This window comes from Macaca mulatta, chromosome 15 (assembly GCF_049350105.2).
Source record: "Macaca mulatta isolate MMU2019108-1 chromosome 15, T2T-MMU8v2.0, whole genome shotgun sequence".
Classification (NCBI taxonomy): domain Eukaryota; kingdom Metazoa; phylum Chordata; class Mammalia; order Primates; family Cercopithecidae; genus Macaca; species Macaca mulatta.
In genome coordinates this window covers 43678317-43704911 of record NC_133420.1, presented here as the reverse complement: position 1 = coordinate 43704911, position 26595 = coordinate 43678317, and the positions used below count along the sequence as shown (strand labels likewise).

At 46.3% G+C, this 26595-nt stretch overlaps 1 protein-coding gene across 13 annotated transcripts in view; it reads left to right on the top strand.

Annotated features, from left to right (window-relative positions):
* The window catches only part of TMEM268 (transmembrane protein 268), a 35041-nt gene extending 9027 nt beyond the window's left edge, over positions 1 to 26014 (top strand). For 2 of the 13 annotated variants that reach the window (XM_001099823.5, XM_077965147.1), the window contains exons 3-9: positions 3433 to 3542; positions 5969 to 6076; positions 7149 to 7298; positions 14086 to 14196; positions 17350 to 17430; positions 18920 to 19102; positions 23450 to 26014. In XM_001099823.5, the coding sequence (XP_001099823.1) occupies positions 3433 to 3542; positions 5969 to 6076; positions 7149 to 7298; positions 14086 to 14196; positions 17350 to 17430; positions 18920 to 19102; positions 23450 to 23629 (923 nt within the window). In that variant the 3' untranslated portion in view covers positions 23630 to 26014. 13 annotated transcript variants of the gene reach the window in all.
* Positions 26015 to 26595: the final 581 nt, after the last annotated feature.

Below are 26595 nucleotides of genomic sequence, written 5' to 3'. Positions count from 1 at the left end.
CTCCCAAAGTGCTGGGATTACAGGCTTGAGCCACCGCGCCTGGCCAGAATTTAGAATTCTATGGAACCCTTGAGATCAGAGATGATATCCCAGGGTATGAAAAAAGAACCTTTTCCTCTCTGGGTGCAGTGGCTCAGACCTGTAATCCCAGCACTTTGGGAGGCTGAGATGGGAAGATTGCTTGAACCCAGGAATTTAAGACGAGGCTGGGCAACATAGTGACCTCGTCTCTACAGAATAAAAAATTAAAAAAAAATTAGCTACATGTGGTGGTGCATGCCTATGAGCCCAGTTACTTGGGAGGCTGAGGTGGGACGATTGCTTGAGCCTTGGGAGGTGGAGGTTGCAGTGAGCTGCGTTAGTGTCACTGCACTCCAGCCTGGGTGACAAGAATGAGATGCTGTCTCAAAAAAAAAAAATCTTTTCCTAGCTTGTTAATTTGTTTATACACCAAACATGTATTTAATGTGCCTCCTGTTTGTATCAGATCAGGGGATTCAATGATGAACAAACCAATGCGAGAGTGTATAGTCTGGCAGAGAAGATAGATTTTATTCAAGTAATTTCATGCATATGTAATCAAATAATTGCATACATAGGTATTTAGCTTTGGTGAGTATTAAGGAGAAGAGCATCAGTTATGGTAGGTTTAGCAGAGGATTTAATCAGTTAGTAGTTTAGAGTGTCAAGGAGGTCGCTCTGGGGAAAGTGAATCAAGCTGGGATACAAATGATGCATGGGCTGTAACTGGGTGAAGCTAGGTAGACGTGTTCTAGAGAGAGGAACAGCATATGCAAAGGCCCTGGGGTGGGGGAGAACACTGTGTTCAGGGAGTGAAGGAGGCTGGTGTGGTGAGACACAGAACGAGGCTGAGGGGCTCAAGCTGAGTCTGGCGGGAGGCTGGTTTTCCTAAGGGCTGGAAGAACATGGTAACAAGGTTGGCTTTTGCAAAGCACCAGGAAGCTATTGAAAGTTTTACTCAAGGCATTGGTATCATCTGATCTGCACCCTGGCCACTGTGTGGAAGATGCATCATAGAAGTAAAGGTAGGTTTGCAGCAGAAGCCACTTAGTAGGCTACTGCAGAGGGCCAAGGGAGAGGTGAGGATGCCAGGAGGGCATGGAGTGGACAGATGTTTTGTTTGCCCGGTTGGCAGGACTTGGTGATGCACTGGGGGAGCAGAGAGAGAGAGGGTTGGGATGGGCCAGGAATTTCCAGGAAAGTATAGTGAGTCATTTGGCTTTGAAGATTCAAGTACTGTTCAGAGCTAGACTGGGGTGACAGGTGGTTTGGGCCAGCAGACAACACACTTATGCTTTAATCCCTTCTGTCCTGCCTCATTGTCTAAGCAGCAGCCACAGAGAATATGCCAAAATATCCAGTCCTCAGCAGTGTGTGGCTGAAACCTGGGACCTAGAATCCCAGGGCTGGAATCTTTCCCAACCCCCAGACCTCCTGGCTGCTGACCAGTGGCTCACAGGGCCTTGTACTGTGGTGCAAGGAGATCTCGATCCTTTTGTCCAGTTTCTCTACTTGGAACTGCAGGTGGGTAGGTTTGGCTTCGTGCTGCTGCCATTCCTCCCGGGCCGTGAGGGGTTTTCAGTCCAGACCTTTCTCTCCAGCTGGTCTCATGGTCTGGCTTCATCCCACCCTTGGAGGGCGAGGGCTTTGTAAGCAGTTAGGAGCAGTCTGGTTTGATGCATGTTTTTTGAGGGAATAAACACATATTTTATGCTTTTGACATGCTGAGTGTGTTACAGCCATATGTAGGAGGGATTACCAGTAAGTCAGTGTATTAGTTTTCTATTGCTGCTATAACAAGTTACCTCTCGCATACTGGCTTAAAACCACAGATTTGGGCCAGGTGCAGTGGCTCATGCCTGTAATCCCAGCACTTTGGGAAGCCGAGGCGGGCAGATAACATGAAGCCAGGAGTTTGAGACTAGCCTGGCCAACATGGCGAAACTATGTCTCTACTGAAATACAAAAATTAGCCAGGCACAGTGGTGCATGCCTGTACTCCCAGCTACTTGAGAGGCTGAGGCACAAGAATCACTTGAACCTGGGAGGTGGAGATTGTAGTAAGCTGAGATCGTGTCACTACACTCCAGCCTGAGTGACAGAGAGAGACTCTGTCTCAAAAAAAACAAAAAAACAAAAAAAAACCACACAATGATAACAACAACAAAAAAACCAACCACAGATTATTTTATTTATTTATTTATTTATTTATTTATTTATTTAGAGATGGAGTTTCATTCTTGTTGCCCAGGCTGGAGTGCAATGGCGCGATCTCAGCTCACTGCAACCTCCACCTCCCAGGTTCAAGCAATTCTCCTGCCTCAGCTTCCCCAATAGCTGGGATTACAGGCACCCACCACCACGCTTGGCTAATTTTTGTGTTTTTTGTAGAGACAGGGGTTTCACCATATTGGCCAGGCTGGTCTCGAACTCCTGACCTCAGGTGATCCATCTACCTTGGCCTCCTAAAGTACTGGGATTATAGGCATGAGCCATCGTGCCCAGCTGGATTTGTTATTTCGTAGTTCTGTAAGTTAGAAGTCTGACACTGCTCTCACTGAGCCGAAATCCCCATGTTGGCAGGACTGTTTTTCTTTCTGGACGCTCTGGGGAGAATCCATTTCCTTTCTTTGTCCAGCCCCTTGGGGCCACCCACATTCCCTGGCTCATGGCCCTCTCCCTCCATGGTCAAAGCGATTGATGCCACATGCCTCCTTGCCTTTCATCCATAGTCACATCTCCCTCTGACTCTACTTCTGTCCCCCCCTTCCACATTTAAGGTTCCTTGTGATTTCATGGGGCCCATCCAGATGATTCAGGATAGTCTCCCTATTAAAGGCCAGCTAGTGAGCCCCCTTACTTCCGCCCTTTGCCATGAAAGGCAGTATATTTGCAGGCTCTGGGGATTAGGGTGTGGATGTCTTTGGGGCCATTGTTCTGCCTACTGTGATCAGTGATTTCTTTCTTAGACTCTCTGAGCCTACTGGGAATTTAACTTATTCAGCTGAGCATCCTTTGCAGTGCTGAAATCAAGTTCCACTGCATCACCCCCGCTTAATGTAGTTTTTCATTCTCTGTTTAAATGTTCCTTGTGTTGGGGAGCATTTTTTTGTGGGGACAAAAAATACCTATTCTTTGTGGGGACAGCTTTTGCTCTTGGGAAGTTCTTCCTTATGTGGTCTCACATTGTGGTCCTAGTAGCCTCCTCCCTCTGGCCTTAATTCTGCCTCCTGGGGCTTCCCAGTCAAATCCAGTCCTTCCCTCAGGAGGATTTGAGGATGGCCACAGTGTCCCTCCTTGTTGCGAGGAGGTTCTCATGGCCAGAGACGTGATGCCATCAGGCTTTGGACTCACCCCACAAGCATGGTATGGTTATCACTCAGCCAGATGAAGTTTCTGGTCTGCTTCCAGAGCTCCACAATGGCCAGGTCCTCACTGTTCTCCGGATTGACAATACCTGTGCACCCATCTCCTTCGACCTGGGAGCCGCAGAAGAGCAACTGCAAACCTGGGGCATTCAGGTGAGTGCTGATTTCCTTGAATCCCTACCATTTTCTCTTTCATCCATTCATCCATGTATCTTTTCATCCAGTTATTCACAAAATCTTTATGAAACAGTCTGTGCCAGCTGTCATAGGGCATATAAGGAAGGCGTGTTAGAACTGCTCTCTCTTTCCTCTCTTCCCAATTAATTCACTTAACAAATGTGTATTTTTTGGGTGCCCACTCTGTGCCAGGCACTTAACTGGCTAAACATAATAGAGGTGGACAGGACGCAGATCCCAGCGGGGGAGATGGACGTGTGTGGGAGAAATTGGGACCGTATCATATAAATGCCACAGGAGAGGAATGCATAGGCAGTGAAGACATTCACAGGAGAAAATGAGAAACTTGCCTGGGGGAAGAGGGCAGTGGTTGTGAAAGCTTTGCAGAGGAGCAGATGCTTGATCTGGGATCTTGAATAAATAGGAATATGCTGGGTGGAGAGGAGGAAGGGCATTTTGGGAGAGGGAACTGCATATACCAAGGAAAGTGCATATGAATTCATTAGATAATGATGCAGTACCTTCAAGCATAGTGATTTGAGGCCAGGCTTACAGACCTGTGGAACTGGATACAGATTTAGCTCAGATGCTCACTACCTATGTGACTTTGGGAAGGTGACTTAACCTCTTTGAGCCTCAGTTTTATCATCTATAAATGTGGCTAATATTGATACCTATTACAAAGGGTTTTTGTTAGGATTAAATGCAATAATGCTTGAGGAACCCTGGCATTGTCTCTAGTATATAGTAAATGCTCAATACATTGTAGCTATTATTGTTATCAAGTACCTATATGTATGGGTTTTACTCTTTTCCCAAAGTCCCCAACATGGTCAGGCCTTTCCTGTGCTAGCCAAGGAGGATTAAGGATTAATTACAAATAGGGAAGATATACTGCTAATTTTAGCCTGAAGGTTTTAGAATTTACTTCTCTCTCTCTTTTTTTTTTTTTTTTTTTTTTTGAGACAGAGTGTTTCTCTGTTGCCCAGGTTGGAGTGCAGTGGCACAATATGGGCTCACTGTAACCTCTGCTTCCTGGGTTCAAGTGATTCTCATGCCTCAGCCTCCCAAGTAGCTGGAACTACAAGCATGTACCACGGCTGGCTAATTTTTGTATTTTTTAGTAGAGACGGGGTTTCACCATGTTCAGCAGGGCTGGTCTCGAACTCCTGATCTCAAGTGATCCGCCCGCATTGGCCTCCCAAAGTGCTGGGATTACAGGTATAAGCCACTGCGCCTGGCAGATAGGGTTTTCTTATGCGTGAACAGTTTACATATTGTTCTACCGTGTTCCTAAATATAATTTTTTTTTCTATTTTATTTAATTAATTAATTAATTTAGTTTTTGAGACAGAGTCTTGCTCTGTGGCCCAGGCTGGAGTGCAGCGGTGTGATCTCGGCTCACTGCAACCTCTGCCTCCCGGCTTCAAGCAATTCTCTTGCCTCAGCTTCCCGAGTAGCTGGGATTACAGGCATGTGCTACCACGCCCAGATAATTTTTGTATTTTTAGTAGAGACAGGGTTTCACCATGTTGGCCAGGCTGGTCTCGAACTCCTGACCTTGTGACCCACCTGCTTTGGCCTCCCAAAGTGCTGGGATTACAGGCGTGAGCCACTGCATCTGGCCTTCTTTTTTATTTTTATAAAAAGAGACAGGCTCTTGCTATGTTGCCCAGGCTGGTCTTGAACTCCTAGGCTCAAGCAGTCCGCCCGCCTTGCTCTCCCAAAGTGTTGGGATTACAGGCATGAGACACTGTGCCCAGCCTAAATATAATTTTAATGGTTAAGTTGTGTTTTCTTAGGTCTACTCTCACAGGGCCTTTATATTCTATAGACACTTTTGTTTGAGCAGGAAGATGTGAGTGTTCAGTCTTTTGGATGGCATTAATAGATATTGATATTGCAGTATTGATAATGGCAACTCTATATTGAGTGTTCACTGAGGGACTGGCCCTTTGCTCAGCACAGTACATGTATTATCTCATTTAATATATACCTTAGTTCTACAAAGTGGGTACTTTTATTATGCTTATTTTACAGAGGAGAAAACTGAGGCTCAGAGGAGTGGGGTTACTTGCTCCAGGTCACACAGCACATGAGTGGCAGGGCCAGAGTTTGGGCCCAGGGCTGTCTGACTCTGGGGCCTGTGCCTTAACCATCAGGCTTCTGTGTCTGCTGCAAGGTACTGAGTCTGAGGCTGTATGGATCCTTCTCCAGATGTCGTGATGCCGGTTCTTCCCTGAGCTGAGAGCTGCACCATGTGACTTCCAGTGCTCCAAGCTCCTCATTCTGCCTCTGGGACAGCCCAGAATGTGCCTAATCCCCCTTCCACATGATAGTCACATGAACTGGAAACTGGCTGTCCTGTGGCTAATTGATCTCTTTCCCTGGGTTCCAAGCAGGTCCCGGCCGACCAGTATAGGAGCCTGGCTGAGAGTGCTCTCTTGGAGCCCCAAGTGAGAAGATATATTATCTACAACTCGAGGCCTATGCGGCTGGCCTTTGCTGTGGTAAGGGGGAGGTGGCCCGCACACTGACCCTGCCCTGACAGCTTGTGGCACCACCAAATTCAGCACCGTGTCTTGGAGACTGCTGGTGTGGGTCAGAGGCTTGGGGGCTGTTGGCCCAGGTGCCTGGAAACGAGCAGCACGTATGGACATTGATTTGGGATCAGCGGAAATTTATGGGAGAGAGTTGTAACCAGGTCCTTGCATAAAGGATGGGAGTCAGGGTTTACTGTGGGCAGAACTTGGGATTGGAAGTCTGCAGATCCACCCAGGCTCTGGACTCAATGTCTGGCTTTGGCCAAGATTTTCCTCCTCTCCGGAACTTGGTTTCCCCATCTGCTCAACAGATGGGTTATTTCAGCTCTATGTGTGTGTGTATACACATCTGTATATATAATGTAAAAAATATACATCTTCATATTGATACATATAAACACTGACATACATAAATGACAGAGCCAGAATTTAAATCCAGGTAGTCTGGTTTCAGTGTCTGTGCTCAGAAGCACTGTGATTTGCTGCTGTTTTGTATGTATAAATGGTCAGATAGCACACCTGACTCCCAGGTCCCATTTCCAGGGAGAAGGGAAAAGGGTGGGAACCAGCATTGATTCATTACCTGGTGAGTGCTGGGCTGCTACTTATGTGACCTTGTTAACCCTTATTACAATGCTGTGAAATAGGTGTTATTATCCCCATTTTACCGATGAGGAAACTGAGACTTAGAGGAGCTATACATTGTCCAAAGCCATGTAGTAGTTGAAGGATCATTGTGGTCTTTGAACTGATATTTGTCTCACTTTGGATACACCTGTGTTTTTCTGTTTTATTTAAAATTAAGGTAAACAAGGATTAGGGGTAGCTGCTAACCCTTTTTGTCTATTTTTTGCTTATGAACAAGGAACATGAGCTCATTCTCACAGACCTAGATGTCCGTATCACTCTCTTACTGGTGCTGTGAGCTGTCTGAATCCAAGGAGGGTGTCAGTAGTGTCTGAAGGGTGTCCGTTTGAATGGAGCTGCTTTATGTGAGGACTGAAGTTCCTGACCATGATCTCTGTCTGGCGTCTTGCAGGTTTTCTACGTGGTGGTGTGGGCTAATATCTACTCTACCAGTCAGATGTTTGCCTTAGGGAACCACTGGGCTGGCATGCTGCTCGTGACCCTGGCCGCGGTGAGCCTGACCCTGACTCTTGTGCTGGTCTTTGAGAGACAGCAGAAGAAGGTGAGATGTCTGGAGATCCCTGCCATGCTCCCTCCAGAAGGGCGGTGCAGGCGTGAGAATCAGGTTTTTCTCTTTTGCCTCCCTCAAAGAATTTCCCTGGCCATGAAAATTCACACTAGCCCATAAGCCCAGTGACTAAAAGAAATCAAATCGTATATGTGATTGTCCTCTCTGCTTTTTCTGTCTAATCCCTGTGGATTGTTTTTCTGGAAGCAAGCTGTGTTTTGAGAATGTGGGAGGAGGGCACTAATAGCCCGTATCCTGACAGTACTTTAGTTAACTGAGCCCTTTCATGCACTTCCTCCCGCTGGGTGCTCACAACAGCCCTGTGAACAAGGGAGGGTTACTGAACCCACCCTGCAGCACAAGGTGCCTGAAGTTGACCTCTGGGGAGAGGTAATTTATGTTATTCCCTCCTGTGACGGGCAGATGCCGACCTGGTGCTCTATTGACAGTCATGTCTCTAATCCCAGCAATGACCTTTGAGGCAAGGTGGGTGGTCTGAGAGTTAGGTAACTTGTCCTGGATCCCACTGTTAGTGACAGAGCCAGGGTTCAAACCCTGAGCCTTCTGGTTCCTGATCATGTTTAGAAAGGAGGTGGATACTTCCCAGCTTGATGTATGATTTTAATTGTATTCTGTCTCTTCAGTGTCTGTCTTTTGATATGTAGTGAGCACATCATATGTAGTAGGTCCTCTGTTAAATGCTTAACACATTAACTCATTAAATCCCTTGACATTAAATCTGGGTAGACGCTGTTACACTTCTTTTGCAGTTGAGGAACCCTAGATTCAGGCTCAAAGAGTAGCCCCGGCCATGCTTCTAATAAATGCCAGAGTTGGAAATCAAGGCTAGGGCCTCAGATTCCAAGCCATGTTCTTAGTCACTACACTAGAGAAAACTGTTGGTTTCCTTTCCTTTCCTTTCCTTTCCTTTCCTTTCCTTTCCTTTCCTTTCCTTTCCTTTCCTTTCCTTTCCTTTCCTTTCCTTTCCTTTCCTTTCCTTTCCTTTCCTTTCTCTTTCTCTTTCTCTTTCTCTTTCTTTCTCTCCCCTTCCTTCCTTCCTTCCTTCCTTCCTTCCTTCCTTCCTTCCTTCCTTCCTTCCTTCCTTCCTTCCTTCCTTCCTTCCTTCCTTCCTTCCTTCCTTCTTTCCTTTTCTTTCTTTCTTTCTTTCTCTCCTTCTTTCTTTCCTTTCTTCCTCTCTTTCTCTCTTTGTTTCGACAGAGTTTCGCTCTTGTTGCCCAGGCTGAAGTGCAGTGGCGCAATCTTGGCTCACTGCAAACTCTGCCTCCTGGGTTCAAGTGATTCTCCTGCCTCAGCCTCCCGAGTAGCTGGGATTACAGGCACGTGCCACCACACCCAGCTAATTTTGTATTTTTAGTAAAGATGGGGTTTCTCCATGTTGGTTAGGCTGGTCTCGAGCTCCCAACCTTAGGTGATCTGCCTGCCTCAGCCTCCCAAAGTGTTGGGATTACAGGCATGAGCCACCGCGCCCGGCCCAAAACTGTTGGTTTTCTATAGCTGCTGTAACAAATTATCATGAACTTAGTGAATTAAAACAACAACAATTTATTATCTTCCAGTTCTGTAGGTTAGATATTTGACATAGGTCTCACTGGGCTAAAATCTAGGTACAGGCAGGGCTGCTTCCTTCTGAAGGCTCTGGGGGAGAATCTGTTTTCTTGCTTGTTTAGCTTCTAGTGGTCCTCTGCATTCGTTGGCTGGTGATCCCTTTCTTCATCTTCAAAGCCAGCAATGGCAGATCTAGTCTTTTTTGCATCTCCTTCTCTGGCTCTTTTGCCTCCCTCTTTTACTTTTAAGGACCCTTGTGATTACCCTGGGCCAGCTGGGTAATCTCAGATAATCTTCTAATTTTAAGGTCAGCTGATTAACAACATAAAGTTCATCAGCGGCTTTAACTCCCCTTTGCTGTGTAGCAACATTCGCACTGGTTCTGGGGAATAGGATTTAGACATCTTTGGGGACCATTTCTTTGCTACTGCACCTATGTTGTCTTTCCACCTACTTGGGAAGTTCCTGTTCCTCCGAACCCTGATCCCTGGCACAGTGCTGGACTCTGATCTTGCCTGACTCAGAAAGGGAGGGCAGGATGTTGGGAAATGTAAATCAGCATTTGGGGTGTGAATTCCACTTAGTGCGTGTGTTCACGGAGACACATGGGAACTTTATGGTGCACTCATTCTGAAAGGATCTTTGTTGGGCTTTGCCATGAGACTGATAAAGTAATGCTGCCCTTGGGGTCTGTTGAAACTTTCATGGCCCTTGTGTTTGACCTATAAAAAATAAATAGAGCTGGCTACTCCTGCAGCAAGAACTTTGTCTTGGGGAGGGGAAGAAGCAAAGTGCTTTGTTTTATTTAGCAGGAGCAAGCAAAAAAGATTGGCACCTGACAGGTGCTTCAAGGATGCGGATGTAATTCACATGGTGGAGGGAATGCCTGCTTTGGCTCTCTGCCTCTGTCTCTTCTTTCCTCCTTTTATTCAGCCGGTATTTATGAAGCCCTTGATAGTACCAGGACCTTGTCCACGGCCACACAGCCAGGAAACAGCAGAGCTGGGCTTTGGTCCAGGACTAACACTATTGAATTTACTGTCCCAACTATATATATATATATATCCTTCCATCCGTCTGCCTGTCTGTCTGTCTCTGTCTCTCTCTCTCTCTATCTATCTCTATCCATCCATCCATCCATCCATCCATCCATCCATCCATCCATCCATCCATCTGTGCATCCATCTATTTATCCATCCATCCATCCATCCATCCATCCATCCATCCATCCATCCATGCATCTATCTATCTATCTATCTATCTGTCCATCTATCCATCCATCCATGCATCCATCTATCCATCCATCCATCCATCCATCCATCCATCCATCCATCCATCCATCCATCCATGCATCCATGCATCTATCTATCCATCCATCCATCCATCCATGCATCCATCCATCCATGCATCCATCTATCTATCCATCCATCCATCCATGCATCTGTCTATCTATCCATCCATCCATGCATCTATCCATCCATCCATCCATGCATCATCTATCTATCCATCCATCCATCCATCCATCCATCCATCCATCCATCCATCCATCCATCCATCTATGCATCCATCTATCTATCCATCCATCCATCCATCCATCCATCCATCCATCCATCCATCCATGGATCTATCTATCATTATCTATCTATCTATCTATCTATCTATCTATCTATCTATCCATCCATCCATCCATCCATCCATCCATCCATCCAAGACAGGGTTTTACTCTGTGCCCGGCACAGATCCCAGAAAATGAGCAAGGCTTATGTGCAGCATGGAGTCCCAGGTGCATCCTGGCAATGCCATCATCACTGCCCATTAGGAGACTCCTTCTTTTCTTCCTAATAATGTCCATCATTTCATGAGCACCTATTGTGTGCTGTATGCTTGGGGCTTCACGTCTGTGCTCAACAACAACCTTATAAGGAGGCAGGATACCTCCATCATTTGCTAGCTCTGCAACTTGGGGTGAATTATTTAATCTATCAGGGCCTCAGTTTCCTCATCTAGAAAATGAGATAATAATTTTAGCTCCCTCATAGGATTATTGTGAGAATTACATGACTTAGACACACAAAGTGTTTATAATAGTACCTGGTGTAAAGTAAATGCTTTGTAAGTATTAACTGTTATTAACTCTGTTTGCCAGTGAGGAAATGGGAGTTCAGTAAGGTTAAGTAGTCAGTCCATGGCCACACAGCCCTTCTCGGGTCTTCTTTTGGGTCTCAGCTCCAGGACCTCCTCCTCCCCGGATCCCTTGTCACTCAGGACTATGCAGATCCCCTCTTCCTGGCCATTGTCACTCTTACTGTTAGCATCCTCCCTGTGTTGTTACTTGGTGTCCTTGAGAGCCTCAATGTCTTGCATAACTGTCTTGTTTTCCCTTTGGTGTACTGTTAGCCTTCCTCAGGATTGGAAGGTTTGGGCCGGGCATTGTGGCTCACACTTACAATCCCAGTACTTTGGGAGGCTGAGGTGGGAGGATCACTTGGGCCCAGGAGTTTGAGACCAGGCTAGGCAACATTGTGAGACTCTGTCTCTACAAAAAATGAAATCAGCGGGGTGTGGTGGTACATGCCCATAGTCCTAGAAGGCTGAGGCGGGAGGATCGCTTGAGCCTAGGAGTTCAAGGCTGCAGTGAGTTGTGATGGCGCCATTGTACTCCAGCCTGGGTGACAGAGCGAGACCCTGCCTCAGAAAAATAAAAAATAAATAAAATAACAAAAATAAATAAAATAAAATTAAAAAAAGATTGGAAGGTTTGTAAAGGCAGGCAAGTCCCGGCCTTGTAGAGTATAGCACATTGCTAGGACACATGAGAAGTTCCAAGTTCCTACAAATATTTATTTGTGGCTAATATGGCACAGTAAAAACATGATGATTTAAATCCACTGTCATCCTCACTGTGAAATTATCAGCTGATATGTGTTAAGTGTTCAATTCTTTCAATTATTCTACATGGATTAACTCATTTCATCCTTTTTATACCCCTCTGAGGTAAAGGCATTATTATCTCCATTTAGGGGTATGAAGATGGAGACAGAGAGATGTTTAGTAATTTGCCCAAGGTTATATGGGCAGTGAGAGATAGAGTTAGGAATTGAACTGTTGGTGATGTGAATTTCTAAAAGGAAGAAATCCACATCAAATCCAAATCCACATCCAAATCTCCTTACTACAGATCTAGGCAAAACAAAATCTAATTATTCCTCAATTTTCATAGTAGAGGCATTCCTGGAAAACTCAGTGTATATTAAACTCATGCAAATAATCACTTTAAGTGGCTGGGCATGGTGGTTCATGTCTGTAATCCCAGCACTTTGGGAGACTGAGTTGGGAGAATTGCTTGAACCTAGGAGTTTGAGACCAGCCTGGGCAACATAGTGAGACCCCATCTCTACAAAAATTTTAAAAATTAGCTGAGTGTGGTGGCATGCATGTGTGGTCCCAGCTGCTTGGGAGGCTGAGGCAGGAAGATCTGAGCCCAGGAGGTCAAGGCTGCAGTGAGCTGTGATCGTACCACTGCACTCCAACCTGGGTGACAGAATGAGACTAGGTTTCCCCTCCAAAAAAATCACTTTAGGTATAAATGTAAACTGGAGTTATGTTTGCCAACCAGATAATTCTAAGTAGATTTTTTTTATCTGTATATATGCTCAGTGGGACATTTGGAGTCCAGGCAGCCCAGGGGACAGTCTTGAACGTGCAGAATGGTTTCTAATAGGACATGTCTTTCAGTGGAAGGCATGGGTTTAGTACGCCTGGCCCTCCTCCACTAACTGCCGGCATTGTCCATCCAATCCCTGTGACAACCAAAGCGTCCTTCTTGCATTTCCAGAATCTCCCTTACAGGGTGCTGCCCCTTTTGAGAACTATTATTCTTGATCAGGCTCTCTTCTAACTGCGTCTGAAAGTCCTCTTGTGCTCACTTCCCCAAACCAGCATTTGAGGTCCCCTTGTCCCTTCTCTTCTCCCACACCTGTTTAGCATCCACTTTTCCAGCTGAACGTGTGGCATCCGTTGGTTTGGGTGGGAGAGCAGGAAGCTGATTCCCAGAGACCCTCCTGAGGACCAGGCGCCGTGTTAGATACTTTAAAGTAGGTGCTTTCTACATGGAGCGAGTGCTTCACTTACACAACAGATTTAATGTGTCAGCTCAAACAGATCAAACCCATCTCATCTCCCATCTTCCGCAAATATCTTATGCACCTTGACAGAGTCCCAGGCCCTAGGTTAAGTACATCACACACAATCTCAGTGAAGTCTCACTCCATTCCTAGGAGGCTGAGACATTCTTTTATTCTACAACTGAAGAAAATAAGGTTCAGGGAAGGGACATGCCTTGTCCAGGGTCATATAGCCAGGAAGCAGCAGAGCTGAGCTTTATGCCAGGGCCATCTGACACTATTGGATTTACTGTTCCAACTGTCCCCCATCTCATTTTATTTTTCTTTCCTTATTTTTAAGAGATAGAGTCTCACTCTGTCACCTAGGCTGGAGTGCAGTGGCACAATCATAGCTTACTATAACCTCACACTCCTGGGCTCAAGTGATCCTCTCGCCTCACTCTCCCAAGTAATTGGGACTACAGGTGGATGCTACCGCACCTAGCAAATTTTTTTTTTTTTTTTGAGATGGAGTCTCGCTCTGTTGCCCAGGCTGGAGTGCAGTGGCATGATCTCTGCTCACTGTACCTCCGCCTCCTGGGTTCAAGCAATTCTGCTGCCTCAGCCTCCCGAATAGCTGGGACTTCAGGCGTGCATCACCACGCCCAGCTCATTTTTGTATTATTAGTAGAGACGGGGTTTCACCATGTTGGCCAGGCTGGTCTCGAACTGCTGACCTTGTGATCCACCTGCCTCGGCCTCCCAAAGTGCTGGGATTACAGGCGTGAACCACTGCGCCTGGCCCCACCTAGTTAATTTTTAAACAATTTTTTATAGAGACGGCATCACGCTACATTGTCCAGGCTGGCCTCAAACCCCTGTTATCAAGAAATTCTCCTGCCTTAGTCTCTCAAAGCACTGGGATCACAGGCATGAGTCACTGCACCTGCCTCCACCCCAGCCCATTTAGTAGGGGAGGAAATGGGACAGTCCTGAGGGTGGGGATTGTCCCTTGGCATCTAGGGGTGGGATGGTGTGTTTCTACTGCCCAGAGCCCGGGAGTTCCCCAGTAGTGTGGAGGTCTGGTGATGGGCCTGGCATTTGTCTTACAGGCCAACACCAATACGGACCTGAGGCTGGCAGCTGCCAATGGAGCCCTCCTGAGACATCGGGTGCTGCTGGGGGTGACAGACACGGTGGAAGGATGCCAGAGTGTGATTCAGGTGCTGTGTCTCATAGTGACCTCTTCCTGATGGCCCAGTTTTACGCTGGGCTAATGGAGAGCAGTGGCCTCATGTTCTCCCAACCTGCACAGTGTCTGCAGTAGTCTGCTAATGAGATGGCTGTCGGCAGCCCTTTCCTTCCTCCCTGCCCTGGTATTTCTTCCTCAAGACACCTTCTCTGTTTTGTAACCAGTGGCCTGGAACCTCCACGTGGCAGGGCTGGAAGGGAAGCGCAGATAGCGGCCAAACCTTGCTGCTCACCTGGCATTTATTCAGCAGACAGACGGAGCCTCCTATGTGCTGTGCCTTCGGTTGGACACTGACGACATTGAGGGGCCCATACAAGGTCCCTGTCCTGGCAGAGGATGACAGGCATACAGTGAGATAGTCCACAGTAGCCTCTCTGGCCTTATAGCAAAGGGACAGCCCCCGACAAGGCTGAGAGGCAAGGTACACAGGGTCCCTTTGAAGGGCTGCATGGAGCTGACCATGGCTGGGGCTACACCAGAGTGACACAGCGGGGAGAGATGAGGCCGGAGAGGCAGGTCAGATGCTGAAGGCCTTGTCTGCCTGGCTTGGTCATTCTCTTTGCCCCAAAGGTTGTGGGGAGATCTCAAAGTGACTAGTATGGAGTCGCAGGGTGGGTCGGAACACAGTTAGGGCAGATCTCCTGATCCTGGCTGAACTCTCCTGTTCCTCCATCCATGCCTGATCTACCCAGTGGAATCGCAAAACCTCCTCGGCACCACATCTGCATTCTCACCAGTCTTTGCCCCTTGCCTGGTGGGAGCCCAGGGGTAGGTGTGCACGGGGGACCTGGGAAGAGGCTCCTCACGCACCTGCCTCAGTTACTCCATGAATGTTTATTGAGAGCCTATTATGTACCAGGCACTGTCCCAGGGATTGAGGCTGCAGCAGAGAACACATGCAGGTCCCTATGTTTGTGGAACCTATCACACCCGAGATGGTGTAGATATAAGATGATCTTGCCTAACATTGGAGTGAAGCAGATGGCATCACAAGATTCTCGGCAGTTCAAGTGTGACATTGTAGACTGGGAGCTCCTGGAATGTGGGGGTCCTTTTTAGCCTCGTTTATCTTCCAATCTCCTTTATCCATTGGTATGCAGAGTGACTTGGCATGTGTTAGATGAATGCGTGGATGGATAGATGACTAAAGAATGGGCTGGGCGCGGTGGCTCACGTCTGTAATCCCAGCACTTTGGGAGGCTGAGGCGGGTGGATTGCCTGAACTCAGGAGTTTGAAACCAGCCTGGGCAACATGGTGAAACCCTGTCTCTACTAAAAATACAAAATAATTAGCAGGGCATGGCAGCATGCACCTGTAGTCCCAGCTACTTTGGAGGCTGAGGCAGGAGAATCACTTGAACCCAGGAGGTGGAGGTTGCAGTGAGCCGAGATCGTGCCACTACACTCCACACTCCAGCCTGGGCAACAGAGCGAGACTCTGTCCCAAAAAAAAAAAAAAAAAAAAAGAATGGACACATCATCTGGGCACAGTGGCTCATACCTGTAATCCTAGCACTTTGAGACGCTGAGGCAGGTGGATTGCTTGAATCTAAGAGTCAACACAAGCCTGGGCAACATGGCAAACTGTTTCTACAAAGAGTACAAAAACTAACTGGGCATAGTGTCGCATGCCTATAGTCCCAGCCACTTGGGAGGCTGAGGTGGGAGGATCACCTGAGCACGGGAGGTCAAGGCTGCAGTGAACTGTGATCCCACCACTGCACTCCAGCCTGGCTGCCAGAGTGAGACCCTGTCTCAAAAAAAAAAAAAAAAAAAAAGGACACATCTTTTTAGACAACTGGATTCTTTCGGTTTCAAAATAGTGTCTTGGGATAAGGTGATACACTATCTGGGATGTCCTTCTGTCCTTCAGATTCCCTGGGGGGTGCAGTGGAGGTGGGGGTGTTGGGGATGGGTACAAAGTGAGGATGAAGATGAAACAAGAGTGGTCATGAGGTGACCAAACAGTTGCAGCAGGAGGATGGGTTGCTGTCATCTACTTCCGTATATGCTTGGAAATTTTCATAGTAAAAAGCTTTAAAGGAATCATTTGAGAAATCCTCCCTTGTGGGTAAGACATTGGGAGAGTAGTTGGCAAGAAGGCTGTGACTTTGGGCCTCATGGGTCAGTCATTAAGAGGAAGGAGGTCTGGGAACCAGAGAAGGTGGCCAGTGGATGGGAGTTTGGGACAAGGGCCACCAGTTTCTCTGAGAATTTCAATTAGGATGTGCAGCAGCTGTGGTCTTGACAGGATGTTGTAACATGAACGTGGAGGATTTCGGTCTGGTTAAGTTTAGCCTGGCTGGCCCCTGGGGTGGAAGGGGAGGCACAGATGGGGTACGGACTTCTCACCCTGCTTCTCTCCCCACAAGCACCCAGGTTGATTACCTCAGACCTGGTTGTGGGCTGCAGGTGTCAGCTCTGAAGGGTTTCACTCATTTGCATGTTCACGCCCCGCCCATTGAGGATGAAGGTGGCCTCAGGTGGACAGGTGATGTCCAGGAGGGTTCAGAGTCTGTCTGGGATGCTCGGCAGCTTGTGGGAAATGGAGCCACAGCCATTTTAAACAGGGTTTAACTTTTTCTCTTTTCCTTTCCTTTCTCTTTCCCTTTCCCTTTCCCTTTCCTTTTTCTTGAGACAGAGTCTTGCTCTGTCACCCAGGATGGAGTGCAGTGGTACAATCTTGGCTTACTGCAACCTCCACCTCCTGGGTTCAAGCGATTCTTGTGCCTCAGGCTCCTGAGTAGCTGGGATTACAGGCGTCCACCACCACACCAGCTATTTTTTTGTATTTTTAGTAGAGATAGCGATTTCACCATGTTGGCCAGGCTGGTCTTGAACTCCTGGCCTCAAGTGATCTGCCTGCCTCGGCCTCCCACAGTGCTGGGATTACAGGTGTGAGCCACTGCATCTGGCCTAGGGTTTGACCTTTTCTAAACCTGCACACAAAGCCATTTTTCTACCGACCATGCAAGTGAGATGTGGTCGTGGTGTGGAACTCTGGGAGGGAGCCAAATGGCACGTTCCTGCCAGACAGCAGGCTAAATAGGACTGTCTCAGGGAGGGGGAATTCAGGGTTGGGCTGGCTTTGAGCCACAGTGGTCACTGCTGCTTCTCCCTACAGCTTTGGTTTGTCTACTTCGACCTGGAGAACTGTGTGCAGTTTTTGTCTGATCATGTTCAAGAAATGAAGACTAGCCAAGAGGTAAGATATCTTCAGTGAAAAAGCAAAACAAAGCAAAAGCCAGGAGGCCAAGTTGTATCGATTGCATTATCTTAAGGGTGGGAAAATGTCTAAGAAAAAGTTACTTGGAAGAATACCTACGAGCAATCAGTGCTTGTTTTTGCCTAGGGAATTATGGCTGCTTTTCTGCTTCTTTTTAACTCATTGCTTCTTCCACATTTCCTATGGTGAGCATATATTTCTTTTCTTTTTTTTTTTTTTTTTTTCGTTTCTGAGACAGAGTTTCACTCAGTTGCCCAGGCTGGAGTGCAGTAGAACGATCTCGGCTCGCTGCAACCTTCGCCCCCTGGGTTCAAGCGATTCTCCTGCCTCAGCCTCCTGAGTAGCTGGAATTACAGGTGCCTGCCATCACACCTGGCTAATTTCTTGTATTTTTAGTAGAGACGGGGTTTCACCATGTTGGCCAGGCTGGTCTTGAATTGACGTCGGGTAATCCATCTGCCTTGGCCTCCCAAAGTGCTGGGATTACAGGTGTGAGCTACCGCGCCCAGCCATATATTTCTTTATAATTATAATACTAATAATAAATTTTGGTGGATCCCAAAGTATCGTGCATTGAGGCAACTTTTACTTGTTCACAGTGCCTTTCTACCATTTATTAAGAAAACCAGAGGGATCTTGCTCTGCTTCTGCAGAGGAGGAAACAGTCTCCAGGATGACCTATTACCGGCCTGTGGTCATGGAGCTGGCTGGTGATGCCCAGGTTTGGAGGCCAGGCCTCCTGTCGCTGAAGCCTGGACTCCTTCTCTAGGATCAGCCTTTTCTGAGCCCCGGCTGCAGTGGGTCTTGAAGTCAGAGTTGTAACTTAGCCCTGAATCTGGCTCATTAGTTCCTATGTGGCCTCAGGCAGGGCTTTGAGTCTCAGTTTATTCATTTGCAACATATGGATAAAGATACCCACATCCCAGGCTGTTTTGAGCAAGTGAGGGCATGAAAGGAAAGGCATTTGTTTATTTGTTTGTTTTGAGGCGGAGTCTTGCTCTGTCACCCAGGCTGGAGTGCAATGGTACCATCTTGGTTCACTGCAACCTCTGCCTCCCAGGTTCAAGCAATTCTCATGCCTCAGCCTTCCGAGTAGCTGGGTCTACAGGCATGCGCCACCACGCCCAGCTAATTTTTGTATTTTTAGTGGACACGAGGTTTCACAATGTTGGCCAGGCTGGTCTTGAACTCCTAGCCTCAAGTGATCCGCCTGCCTCGGCCTCCCAAAGTGCTGGGATTACAGGTGTGAGCCACTGTGCCTGACCATAAAAGGAAAAATATTTAGAAACTATTAATGACCATCTGTAGGGAATTATGTAATACCACCCATGTGACCAGCTTTTTCTGAGGTCATCGTCTGAGTCTGAGACCTCATCCTCTGCTCTGTCTGCAGCCTGGGGAGGGACTCAGCCTCGCAGATACCACCTGATTTAGGCACTCCTGAGCCCCTTCTCTGTTTCCTTTGCAGTCCTTGCTGAGAAGCAGACTGAGCCAGTTGTGTGTTGTCATGGAGACTGGGGTGAGCCCTGTAACAGCGGAGGGGCCTGAGGACTTGGAGGATGCTCCTCTCCTGCCTGGCAATTCTTGTCCTAACGAGAGGCCACTCGTGCAGACTGAGCTTCATCAGCTCGTTCCTGAGGCCGAGCCGGAGGTAACAGGCACTGGGGATAGTTGGGGCCATCCTCCCTCGGGGGAATTGCATATGTGGAGGCTTCCTAGATTCCCCGGGACATAGCTTCTCTCAGTTGGTAGACACTATACAAATCTAGCTCAGAGTTTTCGATCTTTTCATTCTTCACCCTAGCATTTAAAAAAATAGTTAAGCATTTTATATTTGTTGGGACTTTTTGTTGCATTATTTAATATCTTGGATATTCTTTTTGATGGTTGCATTGGATGGGTAGTTGCATGTTGATAGATTATAACTTACTTAACCATGAACATATTGACAAATATTTGGATCTTAGTCAATTAATCAATTATTTATTCATCTATCCAACCATTCATTCATCTACTTTAATTGCAGTTAGATAGTTGACTCCTCTTTGCATTTTTTTTTGTTTCGTTTTATTTTGAGACAGGGTCTCACTCCTGTCACCCAGGCTGGGGTGCAGTGGTGTGATCACTGCTCACTGTGGCCTCAACTTCCCAGGCTCAAGCAATCCTCCCACCTCAGCCTCCTGAGTAGTTGATACTGTAGGCATGTGCCACCATGCCTGGCTAATTTTTTGTATTTTTATTAGAGTCAGGGTTTTGCCATGTTGCCCAGGCTGGTCTCCAACTCTTGGGCTCAAGAGATCTACCTGCCTCGACCTCCCACTTCTTTGCATTTCTGTTGAATTCCAATTCCTCCCGCCCCAGAGTTCCCTTGGGTCCTGCCATCCACGCTGCCTCTTGGCTATGGCTCAGCACTGGCAGACCAGAAATCTGAAAATGTGGTTTGCAGCTTGTGCTACCTTCTTCTCATCATGAGGACAGACCCACTGTCGGGGAGACAAGCAGTGATGGTGACCTCAGGTGACATTTGAAACTTCAGAAGAGCACTTATATCTTTTTAGCCAAGAGGTTTGGGAATTCAAGGTCCAAACCAGCCCAGACTTTCTTTTTTGTACTGGTGGGGAGTAGGAAGCCTGCAAGTAGCACTATTTAAAAAAGAAAGTGACAGGGTGGTGCGGTGGCTCACTTGAACAAAGTGCTGAGATTAGAGGTGTGAGCCACCATGCCTGGCCTCTATTAAAATCTTTTATCTTTTTATATAAATTTTTAAATTTTTATTTAGAGATGGGGTTTTACCATGTTGCCAAGGCTCGTCTTGAACTCCTGAGCTCAAGTGATCCATCCGCTTCGGCCTCCAAAAGTGTTAGGATCACAGGTGTGAGCCGCCGTGCCCTGCCAAAATATTAAAAAAAAAAAAAAAAAAGAGAGAAATGATAAATGTATTAACCTCTTCACTTTATCCTATTGATTTTTTTTTTTTAAAGAGAAGAGATTGATAAGGTTATGTACTTTCTTGTGACATGCATCTGTGGGTTTTTGTGCAATAGCCCATTAAATATGGGTCTTTTAAATGATTATTCTCAGATTCATTCCAACTAATAGTAATACAATTTCCTGTCATGAGTATCAAGTGTGTGTGCACATGTTTTTAAAGTAGCTGCCCGTATAATTTAGTTAGGAAAAATATAATCGATGCCCAAGTCTCAACCTGTGCCAGATGGTCACATTTCAGTAGGAACCCAGGGTCTGTAAAAGATGGAAAGACCGTAATAATGACCTCTTACATTTTTACGGATTTTTCTCATGCATAAAATTCATTAGCATACTCTTTGAGGTATGAATTATTTTCCCTTCTTCCTTGATGGGTGAAATAAGGTTCCAAGAGGTCAGCTGACTTGCCCAAGGTTGCCAGAAAGGGAGAGTGCAGTAAGCCCAGGGCAGAAGCCAGCCCTGCTGATTCTAAGTAAGCCAATGTTCTTGCTATGGTTCTTTGCTTCTTATATTATTGATTTTAGAGTAAATTGGCGAGAAGACCGATCTGAGCTGGTGAGTGGTAAACTATTTGAAGTGTTTTATATTTTCTAGCACAAAGGATAACTTGAAACAAAAGCTAATCTTATGAACCATGTGGGGTTTCTACTTTTTTGAGTGATAATGACGGAAAGATATTGATGCCATTTGTGGAGCACTAGGCACTGGGCTCAATGCTTTCTGTCTATTAGTCTCTCCCTTTTTTTTTTTTTTTTTTTTTCCCCGAGATGGAGTTTCACTCTTCTGCCCAGGCTAGAGTGAAGTGGTGTGGTCTCAGCTCACTGCAAACTCCACCCCCCGGATTGAAGCGATCCTATTGCTTCCACCTCCTGAGTAGCTAGGATTACAGACGTCTGCCACGACGGCCGGCTAATTTTTGTATTTTTAGTAGACACGGCATTTTACCATGTTGGCCAGGCTGTTCTCGAACTCTTGACCTCGGGTGATGCACCTGCCTTGGCCTCCGAAAGTGCTGGGATTACATGTGTGAGCCAATGCACCCGGCCTCTATTAGTCTCTTTAATCCTCACTCTAACTTACAGGGGTTAGTGCTACTATTTTCCTTATTCTACCAATGAAGAAATGGGCTCAATAATGTGAAGTGACTGCTCTGGGTTAGTCATAGAGTGGCTGAGTTGAAATTCCCTCTTGGCCTTTTTGACTTTAAAGCCTATTCTTAATTACTAACTCTACAGACATACCTAGTGTAACCCACACCTTATTTCATTACGTTCAGAGTGGACACAAGTATTGTGAAAGAGCTTCAACACTATGCTTAAGGAATTTAAGCATTTCCCCTGAGATCCCATTTTCTATACCAGTGAATGGATCTTTACAGACCAACTGTGTTAATAAGAATGTGCAGTAAGGCCTAGCACAGTGGCTCACACCTGTAATCCCAACACTGTAGGGAGGCCAAGGCAGGAGCCCAGGAGTTCAAGACCAGCCTGAGCAACATAGTAAGATCCTATGTCTTTTTTTTTTTGAAACGGAGTTTTGCTCTTTTTGCACAGGCTGGAGTGCAATGGTGCGATCTTGGCTCACTGTAACCTCTGCCTTCTGGGTTCAAGTGATTCTCCTGCCTCAACCTCCCAAGTAGCTGGTATTACAGGCATGTGTCAGCATGCCCGGCTAAATTGTTTTTGTATTTTTAGTAGAGATGGGGTTTCACCATGTTGACCAGGCTGGTCTCGAACTCCTGACCTCAAGTGATCTGCCCGCCTTGGCCTCTCAAAATGCTGGGATTACAGGCATGAGCCACTGTACCCGGCTGTACTGTGTCTTTAAAAAAGAAAAAAAAGTACATTAAATGCAATTTTTAAATTCTTTTTTACTTAAAATTTTTTTATTGTGGCAAATATACATAATATAAAATTTACCATCTTAACCATTTTAAGTATATGGTTCAGCAGCATCAGGTACATTTACATTGTTATGCAACCATCACCATCAGCCATCTGCAGAATATTTTCGTCTTCCCAAATTGAAGCTCTGTGCCCTTTAAACACTAACTTCCCCTTTCCTTCTTCCTCCCTCCCCTCAACCCCTAGAAACCACCATTTTATTTTCTCTCCCTGTGAACTGATTACTCTAGGTGCCTCGTATTAGTGGAATCATACAGTACTTGTCCTTTTGTGATAAACCTAATTTTGGTAATCAATCTCTTTTTTTCCCTTTTTTATGTTTTTCTTTCTTTTTTTTCTTTTACTGTCAGTGTCATATTTAAATGTAAGCAGTTTCTTTTAATATGTTAGGAGTACTTGTGTAAACAAATCTACAAGGTACCTCATATGAATTAAAGAATTCTGCTGTAATGGGAATATTCCTCTCCCCACCTCCACATTTAACTAGTAATTTTCTTCAAGTGAGTCACTTTGATCTCACGTACTTGACAGACTCATAGACATTTGAAAGTGGAAAAAGAATGTATTTGTGGCTGGCTAGGTTTACTTTCTTTTTATGCTTTTGAAATATATTTTTAATTTTATTTTTATTTTTGTAGAGACAGAGTCTTGCTCTGTTGCCCAGGCTGGTCTCAAACTCCTGACCTCAAGTGATCTTCTTACCTTGGCCTCCCAAAGTGCTGGGATTACAGGTGTGAACAACCATGCCCGGCCAACTAGGCTTAAAAAATTAGATAATTAGAAATTAGGTAATTTCTCTAGGGCTTCGAGGTTGCGTATTTTTTTTGTGCGTATTATTATTGCCATTCAGTAATTAGTTACCCACCTTGGCAATGAGGACACTGAAGCTGCAGGAGCCCCACAGGCCATGGATTGCAGAGCTGGGCTTCTGGACCAGGCTGACATCTTCTGAGAGTCCCAGGTGCTGACCTGGCCTGGTTCTTCCTAGTGAGCATCACTCCTGGGTCCAGGGGCAAGAAAGCAGTGTCGCCTTCCCCTGGTGCCTAAGCCGTTTTTCCTCAAGGGGCTCCCCTGTGGTATTCAATCTGCTTCCCTGCCTCTTCTAGGAAATGGCGCGCCAGCTGCTGGCAGTGTTTGGCGGCTACTACATCCGGCTTCTAGTGACCTCCCAGCTCCCTCAGGCAATGGGGACACGACACACGAACTCTCCGAGAATTCCATGCCCCTGCCAGCTCATAGAAGCCTACGTCCTGGGCACAGGGTGCTGCCCGTTCCTGGCCAGGTGACCTAGGGATGAAGGTACTCATGTTCCTCCAAGACTGAGCAGTCGGGAAGGCTTCAGGAGCCCAAGATGGCCAATGGGGAGCCCCAGGTGAGGAGAGAAGCATCTAGGGGCACTCCAAAAGGGGCTCGTGATGTCAGCCACTGGGGTGTTGTGCTCACTCCAGGGCCCAGCACACAAATCTCATGCTGTTTGACATCTCATGCTGACCCCCTGGCCTTTGCAGGAGCTGATGGTTACAGAGCTAGTCCCACCAAAGCTACTCTTTCTGCTGCTTAGAACTGTGGACACGTATGGAAGGACTGGACCCCTATCGCTTTCATTGTCCAGAGAGCCCAGGAGGCATGAAGATGTCCAGACAGGGCAAATTATGTGTCCAAAACTTGGCCTCAGATGTTTCCATTTCCAACCCCTTCATGCCAGATGGGGAAACTGAGGCTCAGAGAGAATACTGTTCTATGTGGCGTTGCCTTGAACCCCTAAAATTATCAGACTGCCTTTTTCCAATATAAAGAAAAAATGTTTTCAGAATTCTCTCAATTTTTTATGTTTTTCTCCCCCATATTTTGTGAAAAGCAGTGGTACGTGTACATGTTGTCTACCAGTATACAGGCTACAGAAGACACAGAAGAAAGAGATCAAGGGCAGATAACTGTTGACAGGAATATTTGAGAAAGATTGATCCTGTTTGACTTGAGGACTTACTTTGTTCACAGGCATGCACGCTTGTGGCTGTGGTTTTATATTACAGATGTAGAACACTGGTTATGTTTCCCGACACAAACACTGTCCTGGAATGAAGTGTGATCAGCCACTTGTGGAATTCTGTGAAGAGCTCAGAGGCTTCCAAGTGATCTGCTCCTGAAACAAGTTTGAAGACCTATTGTTTCATCGACCCAAGTCCAAATGCCCTAACCTGGCATCTGAAGGATCCCCAGCCCCCAAGACCTAGCCTTCATCTGCGATTTTGGCTTCATCTCCCACAAAACCCCTTTATGGGTTGAAGCTCTTTCCTGGACTGACATACCTATTCCTTTCCATTTGTTGGACTCCTATTCATGCTTCAAAGTCCAGCTTTCTTAAGCCCTTCTTTAGGAAGCCTTCCCACACAGCCAACCCTGCTGCTCTCTGCCTCCTTTAAATTCTTGATACAGCTGTTGCCTGTTCTGATGTTTTATGGTATTGATTTTGTTTTCCTGTGTATATGCCAGTTTTTCTAACTAGACTGTAAACTCCTTAAGGACAGAGACTACACCTTGTACTTTTTGTGCATGACCTGGACCACTAAGGAAAAAAAAAATCCGGTAGATTGATTGCTTTGCCATCCTCACAGCAGCTTTTGCAGATTGCTGTCCAAACTCACTTGAATGATGACATTGCTATGGACCTGGGTTCTGGACCTGATCTGCCAGTTCAAGCTGTGTAATTTTTGGCAAGTTGCTTTCTTTGCCTGGTCCTCAGTTTGCCCATCTATATAATGGGTGGATTGGATGATTTTTTTTTTTTTTTCTTTTTAATTGAGATGGAATCTTGCACCATCACCCAGGCTGGAGTGCAGTGGCACGATCTTGGCTCACTGCAAACTCTGTCGCCTGGGTTCAAGTGATTCCCATGCCTCAGCCTCCTAAGTAGCTGGGACTACAGGTGTGCACCACTATGCCTGGATACTTTTTTTTGTATTTTTAGTAGAGATGGGGTTTTGCCATGTTAACCAGGCTGGTCTTGAACTCCTGACCTCAGGTGATCCGCCCGCCTCGGCCTCCCGAAGTGCTGGGATTACAGATGTGAGGCACCACAACCGGCCTGGATGATTTTTAAGGGCCCTTCTAGGTCCAAAGTTCTGGGAATTTCTAGCTTATTCTGCCCCTTCGTAGCTCTTGACCTGTCTATCCAGATGCAGAAACATCTGGCAACCCCACATGGCTGAGATGACCTGGGCCTAGGATGCCCTTGGACAGAAGACTGGCCTACCTAGCAGACCTGGAATTTTCTTCCTGATCTGCTGCTTCCAAGTTGTGTGACCTTGGCTAAGTCACTTAACCGTTCTGATTGTCATTTCACTTTTTAATAAAGTGGATCTGGAGAACAAGAAATGTAATAAGCACGTGGCTCACCATTCAAGAGATGAGTCTGACCATTCACTTTCTGTGTGCCAGAGAAGAGAGACCATGGGTATAGACCAGCCCCTGGAAAGGCTGCTTTAGTCAAGGCTGAGAGCAGCTTTGCTCAAGGAAATTATTCACGGAGGTGACCACTGTCTTTCTGACCTGGCACAGAGGAAATGTTGGCTGTGAATATGACCAATAGAAAGAAGCCTGTATTTCTCATTCAGTCCTAGAATCCTGGTAAGTAAATAACAGAGAATAAAAATGTGTTTGTAAATGACAAAGCAGCAGTTTTTCAATTTTAAGGTCTACTTAAGAACCTTTGATGTGTGTTTCTTTTCCTGCCTTTTCCTTTCTTTAGAATGGATGATGGTCTCACCTAGTGGGTAGGGCTTTCAGGGTATGCCCACAATGTACATTTCTCTGCATCTGTGCCTCAGTTTCCTCACTTATAAAATCCCTATGATCTCTGTCTCACCTACTTTACAGGGTTGCTGTGAAGATCGCATACTACACACAAGAATGCTCATCAGTTTTTAAATTTTATTTAATTTTTATTTATTTTTTTTAAATGTAATTTTTTCAGAGAGATAGGGTCTTGTTGCCCAGCCTAGTCTTGAACTCCTGGCCTCAAGTGATCCTCCTGCCTTGGCCTCCCATGGTGCTGGGATTACAGGTGTGAACTACCATGCCCAGCCAGCTCCTAAGTCTTAAGGCTCTGTGTTAGTGATAGTTGTGGCCATCGTGGAGGCAGTGCGATGTCTTCGAGTGAGAGTGAAGCATGGATTCTAGAGTTCCATTTATTCTAATTCAAGTTCTTCCACTTAAGAACAATGTTCTTCCTCTCATTGAATCTCATTCCTCA